The sequence below is a fragment of the Coffea arabica genome, chromosome 4e, assembly GCF_036785885.1.
Source record: "Coffea arabica cultivar ET-39 chromosome 4e, Coffea Arabica ET-39 HiFi, whole genome shotgun sequence".
Lineage (NCBI taxonomy): Eukaryota > Viridiplantae > Streptophyta > Magnoliopsida > Gentianales > Rubiaceae > Coffea > Coffea arabica.
In genome coordinates this window covers 43,925,112-43,936,896 of record NC_092317.1, presented here as the reverse complement: position 1 = coordinate 43,936,896, position 11,785 = coordinate 43,925,112, and the positions used below count along the sequence as shown (strand labels likewise).

Sequence of the window (11,785 nt, the reverse complement as noted above, 5' to 3'; positions counted from 1 at the left end):
ATACGGGAAGATTCGAAGTTATAGTAAAATTGTTGTTTTATTATTTTGTTAGAGAATAAATCCATTTTATCCTTTATAATAAAGGCAAAAAAAATAAAAAAAAAAAGAAGAAAGAACTAACAATACAACACCGTAAAGGGTATCAAGCTTTATATATGGCACATATATGCTTCCTAAAAAATGCCACTGGAGGGAGAGGGGAAAGAATTCTAGTGTCTGAACTCTGGAGCAAGAGGGCAAGCCCAAACAAATTCCTATGAAATGCGATTGGAATTGTCGAAATTTACAGCATAACCAGTCCATCTGCCTATGAAAAAGTCACCGAAATTGCTCAAAATAACCGGATAACCGGTCCACGAGCACTGTAGCAACTCCAACTCGCGCTTTTAGTATAGTAAAGATATACCATTTTAGGAGTTACAAAATCCCATACATCATAATTGGGGTTTAAGCCCATCCTAGACCAAGCTCACTTGATTTTTACATAAAATAACGTTGCTCGCCCTCAACATAACAGTGATCCACCCTAGCCATCACATAATCTGAACATAATTGCTTTTTTACTCTAACTTGTACTTTTGTGTAAGTGCATTACACATTTTATGGGATTAATTCCACTTTGCACACTTCAACTATACACAAATTCTCACTTTGATTTCTAAACTTTAAATTATGATACTTTTATCTATAAAGTATAACATCTAATCCACTTTTAGTTCGTTAAGTATAAAATTTATCACACTTTAGCCTCTAAAGTAAAAATTTGTCTCACTATCTTTCTTAAACTATAACATTTGTCCTACTTAAATATAAAATATGTTTTACTTCCGTCAAATGATTTTACTTAAATAGGATAAATTCTATACATTTTAAGGACTGAAGTGTCTTATTTTAAAATTTAAGGATCAAGGTGAAAATTCGAGTATAATTGAAGGGTGCAAAGTGAAATTTAACCTTTAACTATCCATGCAATTGGGCTTAGAGGAAGCAACAATTAAGAGCCTGAAGTACAAGCAGCTATCAATTCAAAAATCATAGGGTGCTTAAGATTTTGCCCCACAAAAAGGTCACCCAATGCCCCTTACATTATGCTAGTTCATATTTCTAAAATATGCAACAATCCAAGTGCCAGAACATCCAGCAGGCTTGTAGCCATGGTTTGAAGGCTCCTTAAGATCTACACTGGGCAAGACATGACGCGTCTAGCCATGGTTCGAAGGCTCCGTCCTGAGTCAGATTCTGTGGCAACAAACACCAAATGTCTGATCAGAAGATGCTACTACAAGTACACTAAATATTTAGGAGAATATAAGATGCAATAAAACCAGCGTTCAAGGTATATTAGTGATGCTGGCACAGGTGAGATTCTCATTGCTTCTCAGAATCCATGGCAAACGATGGTGATTGATTAAGTCGATCAAAATAACCGGCCTTCTTTACATACTAGAACCATGCAGTGATGATTCAAGCAGCCAAACAAGCAATTCCTCTCCAAAACACTTAAAACCAAGCCCTCCTCACCCAACCAAAAGAGAGCGGAAAAAGCAAGAGAATGCAACTGAACACAGAAGAAATTGCAATGCTAACTAGGTCTGAAATAACTACTATTTGAATCATTTTCCTGAGAAACAATCACGTCTGTTTTCCACTATTTGGAACCTAAAATGGACAATCAAATTAACCAAAAAGAACAAAATTTGTCAATCCTATTGATTGGTTATTGTTCTATATTCTTGTTAACTATTTAAATATCTGAGAAAAGTATGTGGAAGGCTAGATTTTTGTGATAGTACGGAGTGGAAGTAGTATTCTAGTTTTTATATCCCTCATGGTTATAAATGAAAGCAGGCTAAAACACAAGGCAAAAGAGGACAAAAAAATGTTGTCCATCAATAAGATGTAGTGCGCCTAGGAAAGACAATACAGGATCTTAAGATTGTAAATCTGCCATTTGAGATAACATATATGTAGAGTATTAACCCTCAAATGGAATATAAATCCAATAAGTAAATAAACTTTTAATTCTTATCTCTTAAGATCTGGTAAAAGCAGTGTATTTTGAAATTCCAAATCTACTTTTCGGAAGTTTAGTTGATAAAAACTGCATATCGTACTGCTAATACTTTTAATGCCATTTAACAAGAGAACAAACAATTCATCAAAAGGAAAACTAAAATGTTTCTAAGCGAAAAGATAAAACTATATTTCATCAATAAACTGTTCTTTAGGTAAGAACTTAGTTAAACTAGGGGGAAAAGATTCTCTGCTAGGTGAACTCCCAAAACATATGAAAAACAGTGAAGAACAAGCCAATAGCCACTTGCCTGTAACCAAAAGAAAAACCCGCGTAACAAGTTCAAGTCTTCATGGGGTGTTTTGGCTGCTTGAAGCTTTCTACGAAGATCTGCAAGGTTACAAAGAATAACTAATCATCTCAAATAAAAGGTTGCTATTTCTCATGACTTGTCCATTCTACAAAAATTAGCACAAGCATATCACTTACCTAGGTGATGAATTTAGCCTGATAATTTAAGAGAGCACAGCAAAGAAAAATTAACTAGCTAGAGTCCCCACATGAAACTCAAAAGAAAATGGAACAATAGAAGAGCAGATGGTTGGTTTAACTTTCTGCTTATACTTAAGATAGAGTTAGATCCCAATCTTTATTAAAGGCTAGTACATACTGATTCCCAAGGAGCAGTTTGCAACTATACATGCAGCATTTCTTTTTACTTTCAATCCCTTTCCACTGTGTACTTCTTTATATTTTGTAATTTTTCCCTTTTGCAGTAGTGGCAGTATTTCAGTTCAAGCATGGTCTAGAAAGTCTTCTTGTTTCACCCACAACTTACAAAAAACCTGTGCAAGCATTCCTAGTAACACATTAATTACCAGAATGATGCTTGAGAAATAAAATCACATTCAAATCTACAAAGCTTTTTGGGACTCAAACTCTGATAATGGCAACATGTTATTATGAAACTTTGTCTAGGCTTAGCAGGTGATATATAACTGAAAGAAACAAGCAAGTGATAAATATAGCTTCTTAGCTCCTATCGCCTCAACTGACAAATGTCACTCCATGATGACAATTTAGGTGAGGATTAAAGTCCTAAACCCATTCTTAAATAGACTCGAGGGGATGTTAGTTCCCAGCACTAAACCAAAAAAAAAAAAAAGAAGATAAAACCTCTTATTCCCCCCCCCCCCCCACAACTTTGTCTCGGAAGCTAGATGTTAGGCCGACCAGTCTCAACATCAAGACACATCATTAAAGCTAACAAAGAAGAATAATCACATCAGAACTTTGCAAGCTTGAGCTAATGAGAGGGAAAATTGACTTAGGTGACAGATCCATAGCACTCATCAGAATAAAAACAGTCTCACAGCATGTGTAGCAACATTTAGACAACATGAAATGTAAAATAAAAAGGAAAGCACCAGAAGATAATTGAATTACCATCGTGATGATCAAGATATGATTTTCCATCTTTATTTATTGAATAGGTCATATCCCTCCCATTGCGCAAGTCCATGTTACGGGCTATTGGCTTTCGAGCAAGGATAAGCTGCCCAAGCATTTGGTGTTCCTTTAAGTCGTATGGCTTTCTTAAAATCCTCATCACTTGTTCCCTGAACGGGGAATGACTGCTTGAAGTGCCAATATAATGGCAGTTATCATCTCCCATGACCTTAATTATTAGCAAAAGAAATTGTACAAGTCATAATTACAGAAATCGCACCATTTATTTGGAGAATAAAAATGCAGATTAAAATAAAAAAGTAAACAACGGCAAGGAAGCAGAAGAGTGATATACACTAGCATGAGATCCTCCAGCAGTTGCAGGGAGCTTTGTGCTTTCTTCCATGTTATATGTACAATTATTTGTCTGGGCATCTGGTGGATACTCATCACTCTCATATACTATAGGGGATGCATTTTTGTATTTCAGAACAAAATTTTCACCATCAAATCTTAAACAATTGATGTATCTCTGATAATCATCTTCACATTCATCATTATTTTTTTTCTTGACCTTCATTGACTTTCTCAAGATTTGAGACTTGCTGCACTCCTTACTTTGCATATCAGTCTTATACTTTCCACCAGATGCACAGAAGCCTCCACTGCCAAGATCTTCAACCAAGTATGCCTGATTCCCTGAAGGATTAGAATCAGTGGGTTTGGACCTAATATCATCCTCAACCACAAACTGCCTCTGTTTTTTAGCAAGATCACTGAACACTAGTGGAGAATCTAACTCAGAACCACCTGAAGAATCAGATGTATCATCTCCAACATTGCCCCCTATTGCTGCCTTCATGTCCCCGGAGTTACCTAGGCTCTCATCATCACAGCTGTCTTCTGCATCGTACTTTAGAGGCTCAGATAATCCATTCTTTTCGTTAACTTGAAGCACAAATGAGTTTCCATTTACTATTAGACTACTCAAAAAAATCTCATAATGTGGATCATTGTCCAGAGCATCATCATTCATGCTGTTATCATTGCAGTCATAATTTGTTAAAAATTGCCTATAATCTTCATCTACATCAGCCTCAAAAAATGCAAACCTTTTTGAGTTTTCCTTCAAAGAATCAGCTTTGCAATTCTTGTGCGGATGATTAACGTTACCATATTTCCTCTTAGATGCCAAAACAGGGTCCGTGTGATCAAAAGGACTAATACCCATGTCAACAGCTTTCTGCTAATCACTCTTAACTTCGCAGTCTTCACCCTGCATTAACATTTCAATAGGCACAATTAGAATATATGTGCCATGCAAAATGGTTAAATTCTGAGTTACAAGTCCAGTAAAAAGCGATCTTTAAATTGCTCTGTCAAAATTCATGCACTAACCCCATATTGTAATCCGAAAATTAAAATATTCCTTAACAATTATGAGCTAAATAACAAAAACTATCCTCTGCTTGGTACCGTTCCAAAAACGATGCCGTACCAAATCAAAAATCAGAAAACAAACAGCATCCCAAAATAAATCAAGAAATCAGAACCAAATCAAAAATCACCCAAGAACAATCCATCTGCTTGACTTGAAAAAAGTTAATGCGGCAAAGGCAATGACAATCCTTCAATCCCCCAAGAACATCCCGAAAGTACTGATAACTAAAATTCATTGGACACAATCAATGTAAGACATATACTCCCAAGAAAACTATCAAGAATCTTATCCCCATACCAGAATTTAGGACGCACTTGTCTCCTTCAAAACCATTCAAAGAACAGCCAAGTTGTGCGCGAGAATTGCCAGATGGTATTTTAGCGAAAAAAATTGACGCCGCATGGTGACGGAGAAGTAGGCCTGTCAACGGGTCGGGTCTAAACCCGGATCCGGACCGGATCCGTGAAATTATTGCGGGTATGGGTAGGGATTTAATTCCGTTTCCCGGATCCGGATCCGGATCCGTTTTGTCAAACAAAAAAACGGGTCGGATACGGAATATAGCATTCCGACCCGTATTAGACCCGGATCCGGATATAAATGAATTAATAATTTAAAAAATATATATTTATCAATATAATTTGATTAGGGTGATGTATTTTAATAAAGTTAATTTGATTTCTTTTCTTATTTGGTTTTTTCTTTGCATTAGTTAGAAATTAGTTTACAAATATATTTTTTTCTCATTTTTATTAGAAATTATAAATTTTGGTAAATTTGTTCGGGTAGACCCGGATCCGGATCCGGAACATAGAATAAAAGACCCGTCGGGTAAACGGGTCGGATCCGGATCCGGCATAATAATTCGGGTCCGGGTCCGGAATAATGAATTCCGGCCCGGACCCGGCCCGTTGACAGCCCTACGGAGAAGACGCGAGGAGAGGTTTGTATTTTTCTTTTCCACACTATTCAACTCTTCCACGACACGAGAGACCCCAAAGTTATTAAACCCAACTCGGGAGGGACCGGCGAACGAGGTGAGTCAACGGATTATTGGTTCAACTAGTGGGTGAGTTGTTGAACCGATGGATCACTAAATATATTTAAATATTATATTTCATAAATTTTTATATAAGATATATGATATAAATTATAAAAAATAATGTCATAGCAAATGCTCATATAATTTAATTTGCTATAAAATAATTAATTCATATAAGAATCAATAAAATATTAAGTTATTTAGTAATATACCAAACTTCAAGTATAAAATTTTATCTATGTTTAGTGTAATTATCTAACTTATTTATGAATTTTAAGTGCAAAAAATTATTAAAAATAATATTTGTCTTTAAAATGAATTATATAATATGTCATTTTTTAAGTCCATTTTATAACTTATAGAGTTTGGGGGTCATAAATTTTTATTAAAAGATTCCAAATAAATTTGTTTTAGAAAAATAAAAAAAAAAAGATAAAGTTGACAAAACGTTTATATATTATGAGTAAGCTACTTAATCAACAAATGGTGAAGTAGCTTGGTGGTGTGCGCCTTGCTGCTGTAAGGACCTGAGGTCCAAGGTTCGAGTTCTAGCAAAGGAATAAAACTTTTATACGAAATCCGGTTCGTAGACAAAATCGGCTAGGTTTCCAGTTTCATCCGGTCGAATCGCCGGTCCGTTGACTGAACAGGACCTGAGGTCCAAGGTTCGAGTTCTAGCAAAGGAATAAAACTTTTATACGGATTAACTGAACAGGACCTGAGGTCCAAGGTTCGAGTTCTAGCAAAGGAATAAAACTTTTATACGAAATCCGGTTCGTAGACAAAATCGGCCAGGTTTCCAGTTTCATCCGGTCGAATCGCCGGTCCGTTGACTAGTTCAGCGATTTGATTGCTTAAACGATCTAATTTAAAACCCAACCTGGTCCAATGTTCGGTTCATCGGTTTGATCGGTTCGACCGCGCGGACCGGATCGGATTTAATAACTATGCCGCAAACCGAAAAATAGAAAACTAAAAAAAAAATGAAATACATAATAAACTTTTAATTTTAATAGAGAGAGACGTAATCAAAGAGTTTTATTTCTTCACACACCCCCCTAATTCATTATCCGATCGCCGAGGAATTGCACTAAAATAGGCATGTTAATGAGTAGGGTCTGGGTTGGATTCCTTTGATCCAGATCCAGATTCATTTAATTTAGTTAGACCCAGACTCAGATTCAAACCTGTTCGGATATGAAAAAGTAAGTTCATACCCAAACCCTTATGGATCTGGCTATCCAATGGGCATTTTGTAAACATACTAAAGTAAATATGTATATAGAATGTATAGAGTTCATAAATAATATAAATGTCATCCAATTTTTTGTTTTCAAATAATAAAATTAACATTCAATAAGTTGAATGCAATATTGTGAATTCAAAAAAAGAATTATTATTGACTACTTCTATATATTTTCAAAGATTCAACTGCATCCACATCCAATATTTCATTTGTTTGCCTTTACCTTTTCTCCTTTTTTTGAAAAAGTTTGTACCAATTACAATGACAACTAAGATTAGTTTTTAAAAAAGAAAACAACCATAACATATATAAATATTTAGTCTTATTAAAAAAATATAATTTTGTACCTCTTTTTCTTATTTAAATCTCAATATTGGTAGATGTCTCGCAATCCAGTACTAAAATAGTGAATGAGATAAAAGTCATTTGATTAAGGACCGATAGCAACTAAATAATAGAATAAAAAAATTTATAAATACTTATTCATTTTTTTTTATTCAATTCAATCATCAGTCATCACTATTGTTTCAACCATATCTAGAAGCAATTTGGCACGAGTTTCATCAATCGCCCAACCACCAACACTAAAATGCAAATTCTGATGCCATAAAATCTTACTGTATTCGATCCAATAGCCATAAAATATCATATTATTTTATAAATTTACTAATATATATTATTTAATTAAATATATATGGATCTGAGTAAAGTCTGGTATGGATTTGGATTTGGATATGAATTCTAGAAAACCAGACCCTACCCAGACCCACAACTCTCTCACACGATCTGGGTCTGGATTTGAGAAATTAAATCCAAACCCTACCCAAATATATTGGATTTGGATTAGATTTGGGTAATACCCAACCCATTGGCATGCCTACACTAAACCAGCTTGCTTGTATTTTTTCCTTTTTTTTTTTCACTTTTAAGCAGCCCAATTTAGTACTCACAAAAAAAAAAAAAACTCTCCCAAGTGGAAAAATCAATAAGTTAGGCCTGCTTTTGTGTGTATGATTTTTCTTTTTTCTCGGCAACTTGCTTCAGGAAATCAAGAGCCATTACAAAGTCTTTGGAAAATCAAGAAGGTAGTTTGTTTTTGCTTTTTGAAGCAATGAATTTTCTTTTCTTAACCCTCCTATCCCTCTTGACATCCATCTCACACCTAATTGCCAGGTTCTGAATTTTGAATACTTAAAAAGTGAAGAATCCTCACAAGTCGTCAATATATCAAGAAGTTTGTTTGCTTTTCTTTTTCTTCTTTTTTGTGTTTTCATAGCAAAATAGCCAAAAAAAAAAAGAGAACTCTTGCGAGTCATACAAAAAATCAAGAATTTGATTGCTTGTGTCATTCTGTGTGAGTGAAAAACTAGAATCTTCTTGATAATATTTAATTGTAAGTCATAACTTGAAAGATGAGAGGACAAAGATCTTTCCTTTTTTTCCCCCTTTTATATCTTTTTCTTTTTTGAAGTGAACGGAAGAAAATAATTGGTTTATAAATTTTTACATATTCATGTCGTTGGTTTACAAAAGCAGAACCTTCGTTAGCAAATACTTGTATTATATCTATATAATATACATTCATACGTATCACTCAAAAAAATGTTCATATTTCTTACATTTAAAAGAACTTTAAAAATATTCATACTTTTCAAACCATGTAAAACATGTAATAAGTATTATACTTCTTTTTTTAAAATTTTTTTAGTGTAACTGAGAGGTCTTGAATCAGAACCTCTAGCTTACGCTCCCTCTCTCAGAACATCCAACCTATCCTTTCCCTCAATAAGTACTATACTTCATAAATTATACTTTAATTTTTCAAAAAATTTTATAATTTGAGTAAGGATAATGAGATACTTTTTGAGTTATATACAAAATAAGAACAATATATATCATAATAATTGTAGATGTATGCATATTTAAGTAATAAGGTGATAAAATTTATATCATACATTTTGGTATAAATGTAGCATATTCCGTAACTTTCAAATATATTCACACTATTCACATACGAATTTATATGTGTAATTTTGCTGATTTGTTGACTAAGACTCGTATATTTTTTGCACCAATACTTAACTTTCATCTTGCCAACTATAATAAAAAGAATAATTTGTTTTACCCCAGATTTAGATGCTTATACTAATAATTTGATAGTTTAATAGAGTTAGTTGTGTCCTCTATATGTATTTGTAAAGGACAAAAAATATACTTGTTCCAATTTGTACTAGCTATTACAAAGATCATTGTTGCTTCAGATTGTTGCTGTTGCATCTTTTGGAATTTCAACTTATAGCTCTTGACTTTTATTATTTGTTTCATTCTTTACCAATACAATTTGACGACAATTAGAAAAAGGCATATATGGAACAAAATTATCATCTCACTTCTCAAAATACTTTTTAAATAATACTTTTTCAACTTGGACTGATTTTGTTACCAAAATCTTAAATTCGAGAGAGGTTAGTATATAATTTCTAAAATTTCAGGGAGGCTAGTGAAAGTGTTAAAAATCTCAGGAGAGGTTTATGAAAGTATCCTTTTGTTATTTACTAGGAGGCATAAACCGTGTATTGCAGGGTAGAAATATAATGTGTATGCCCAACCAAATATAATTACATAGATACACAATCATTTCTTATAATTTCAAGTGAAAAGTTTTAATGTATGAAGTTCTAATGTGTTCATATATTCCACAAGACATGAAATGCTAACGTTTTAAGTCCAAAAAAGAAGAAAAACACAAACATATTTTGAGTGATTCAATTAAACTAAACAACGAGAAAATCAAAATTACAGTCATTCATCTACAAAAATAATAAGTTTCTTTTTTTGTACTTTAGTGCCTCCATGGTCTATATCATAGCCTTGGAGTCTTGCAAGAGATTTCTATCAAAATCTATGATTCCAATGGTCTTGGAGATAGACAAATCTATCATAGTATTGCATAGCAACTAAAGGACCATTGTCTTGAGTTGTTGAACCAAGTGGATGGACACTTAATTTGTACTCCTAGGGACCATAGAAGCAAGCATTACTACAAACAATTTTTTAAAAAGAACAACTTCCAAAAACTGTGTTATCTTATTTACAACAGCAATCCGCAATCACAAATATTAAATGCCAAAAAAAGAGAATCTGCATTGTAGACCAATCAGAAAATACATGAATATTAGTCTGGACTTGTCAAAGGGAAACACAGAAATCAAAATTCACTCCATGTGAAGACTCACACAAAATGAACAAGTATCTTAACAATAACAAGGGTAGCATATGAAAATTCATCCTTTTGCTCCTGGAATTTCAGCTTTAGCTAGTCCCTCAAGATGATTCTAAATCTCAAATGTTAAAAGGAAAATGAAATTAAATAGACATACTGGTGCAAGCAAAGAAAAATTCTCGACTTGGATGACTTTGTCTCTTCCTATGACTGAACACCAAAACTCCTCAATAAAGCAAATTAAAAATGCAACAAGTTTGTTTCAAGTCAGCTACTAAGAATCTTAGAGAATTAGCCGCATGACACCCATCTTTGACCGTCAAAGTTAAGAACCTGCAGTAACCAAGTAGAATTGATGTGCCAAGCGATTTAAAAAACATTGTTTGTTGCAAGTCACCTACTAAGAATCTTAGAGAATTAGCCACATGATACCCAACATTGACTATCAAAGTTAAGAACCTATAGTAACCAAGCAGAATTGATGTGCCAAGCGATTTACAAAACAAAGAAGAAGAAGAAACAAGAGGGAAGAAGCAAATTTGAGAAATAATCTAAGACAAGCATATCTACTGTATTGTTTACCCAAGACAAAATACAATATAAAGCAATTCAAAGATATTGCAAATAGATCCAAGTATAATGCCATCAAAACCTTATAGGAAATAACAAATGATGCTTAACCCTGTGAGTGTAATAATTCTTAAGGAAAAGAAGAGAATCAGTTACTACTTAAAAGCATTTTGACAGCCAAAATTACAAAATATGGTCCAAATAGCATACAATAATAAAGTTACTAAAAAATAACTTCTTAAAATAAAAAGTAAAGAAACATAATAGATCCTCTAAATAGCTAAAAACTTACAAAAAGAGATCAACCACAAACTATGTTTGCTAATATGTTTAATGAATAGCAAACATCAGCAAAGAGTGAAAGGAGCACAAATGGACTCGCTTACAGCTCTGTAGGATTATCATGATAGTTGCAAAGGACAAATCTCATATAAGCAAGATGAAACAAGGAGGAAGAGCGCAATAATTGACTACTAAATCATTCACGTGAAATATCAAAATACAAGTCCTAGTAGTCTTTCTCTTCACAATATACACCAAGGCAACCTTTGTTCTCTCCCCCTCCCTCCTGAGAATACGTCTTTTAACCCAGAGAGAGAGAGAGAGTGTGTGTGTGAGAGAGAGTAAAAAAGAAATAATAGACAAGCACAAAATCAAGAGGACATATGAAACTATGAAAACACCAATGGTGGAATAAGACTTGTTTGTTAATTAAAAAAACTAAGGTGAGTTTGAAAAGGATACCATCTATCCTTGTAAGATCATTTAATTTCAATAACTGACCAAAGTTCCTATTAAAT

At 33.6% G+C, this 11,785-nt stretch overlaps 1 protein-coding gene across 3 annotated transcripts; it reads right to left on the bottom strand.

Annotated features, from left to right (window-relative positions):
• Nucleotides 1–905: 905 nt before the first annotated feature.
• Nucleotides 906–5,338, bottom strand: LOC113741666 (uncharacterized). Of its 3 annotated transcripts, XM_072047932.1 has the most exons (6): nt 5,202–5,248; nt 4,576–4,739; nt 3,819–4,366; nt 3,461–3,692; nt 2,325–2,404; nt 906–1,239 (listed from the first exon to the last, which is right to left on the bottom strand). In XM_072047932.1, the coding sequence occupies exons 3-6, from the start codon at nt 4,323–4,325 to the stop codon at nt 1,171–1,173; spliced, it is 888 nt and encodes a 295-aa protein (XP_071904033.1). In that variant the 5' UTR covers nt 4,326–4,366; nt 4,576–4,739; nt 5,202–5,248; the 3' UTR covers nt 906–1,170. The 3 variants fall into 3 exon arrangements, with proteins under 3 accessions (XP_071904033.1, XP_027125051.1, XP_071904032.1); XM_027269250.2 differs by having other exon boundaries at nt 926–1,239; nt 3,819–4,739; nt 5,202–5,338; XM_072047931.1 differs by lacking the exon at nt 5,202–5,248 and adding an exon at nt 5,032–5,147 and having other exon boundaries at nt 926–1,239; nt 3,819–4,739.
• Nucleotides 5,339–11,785: the final 6,447 nt, after the last annotated feature.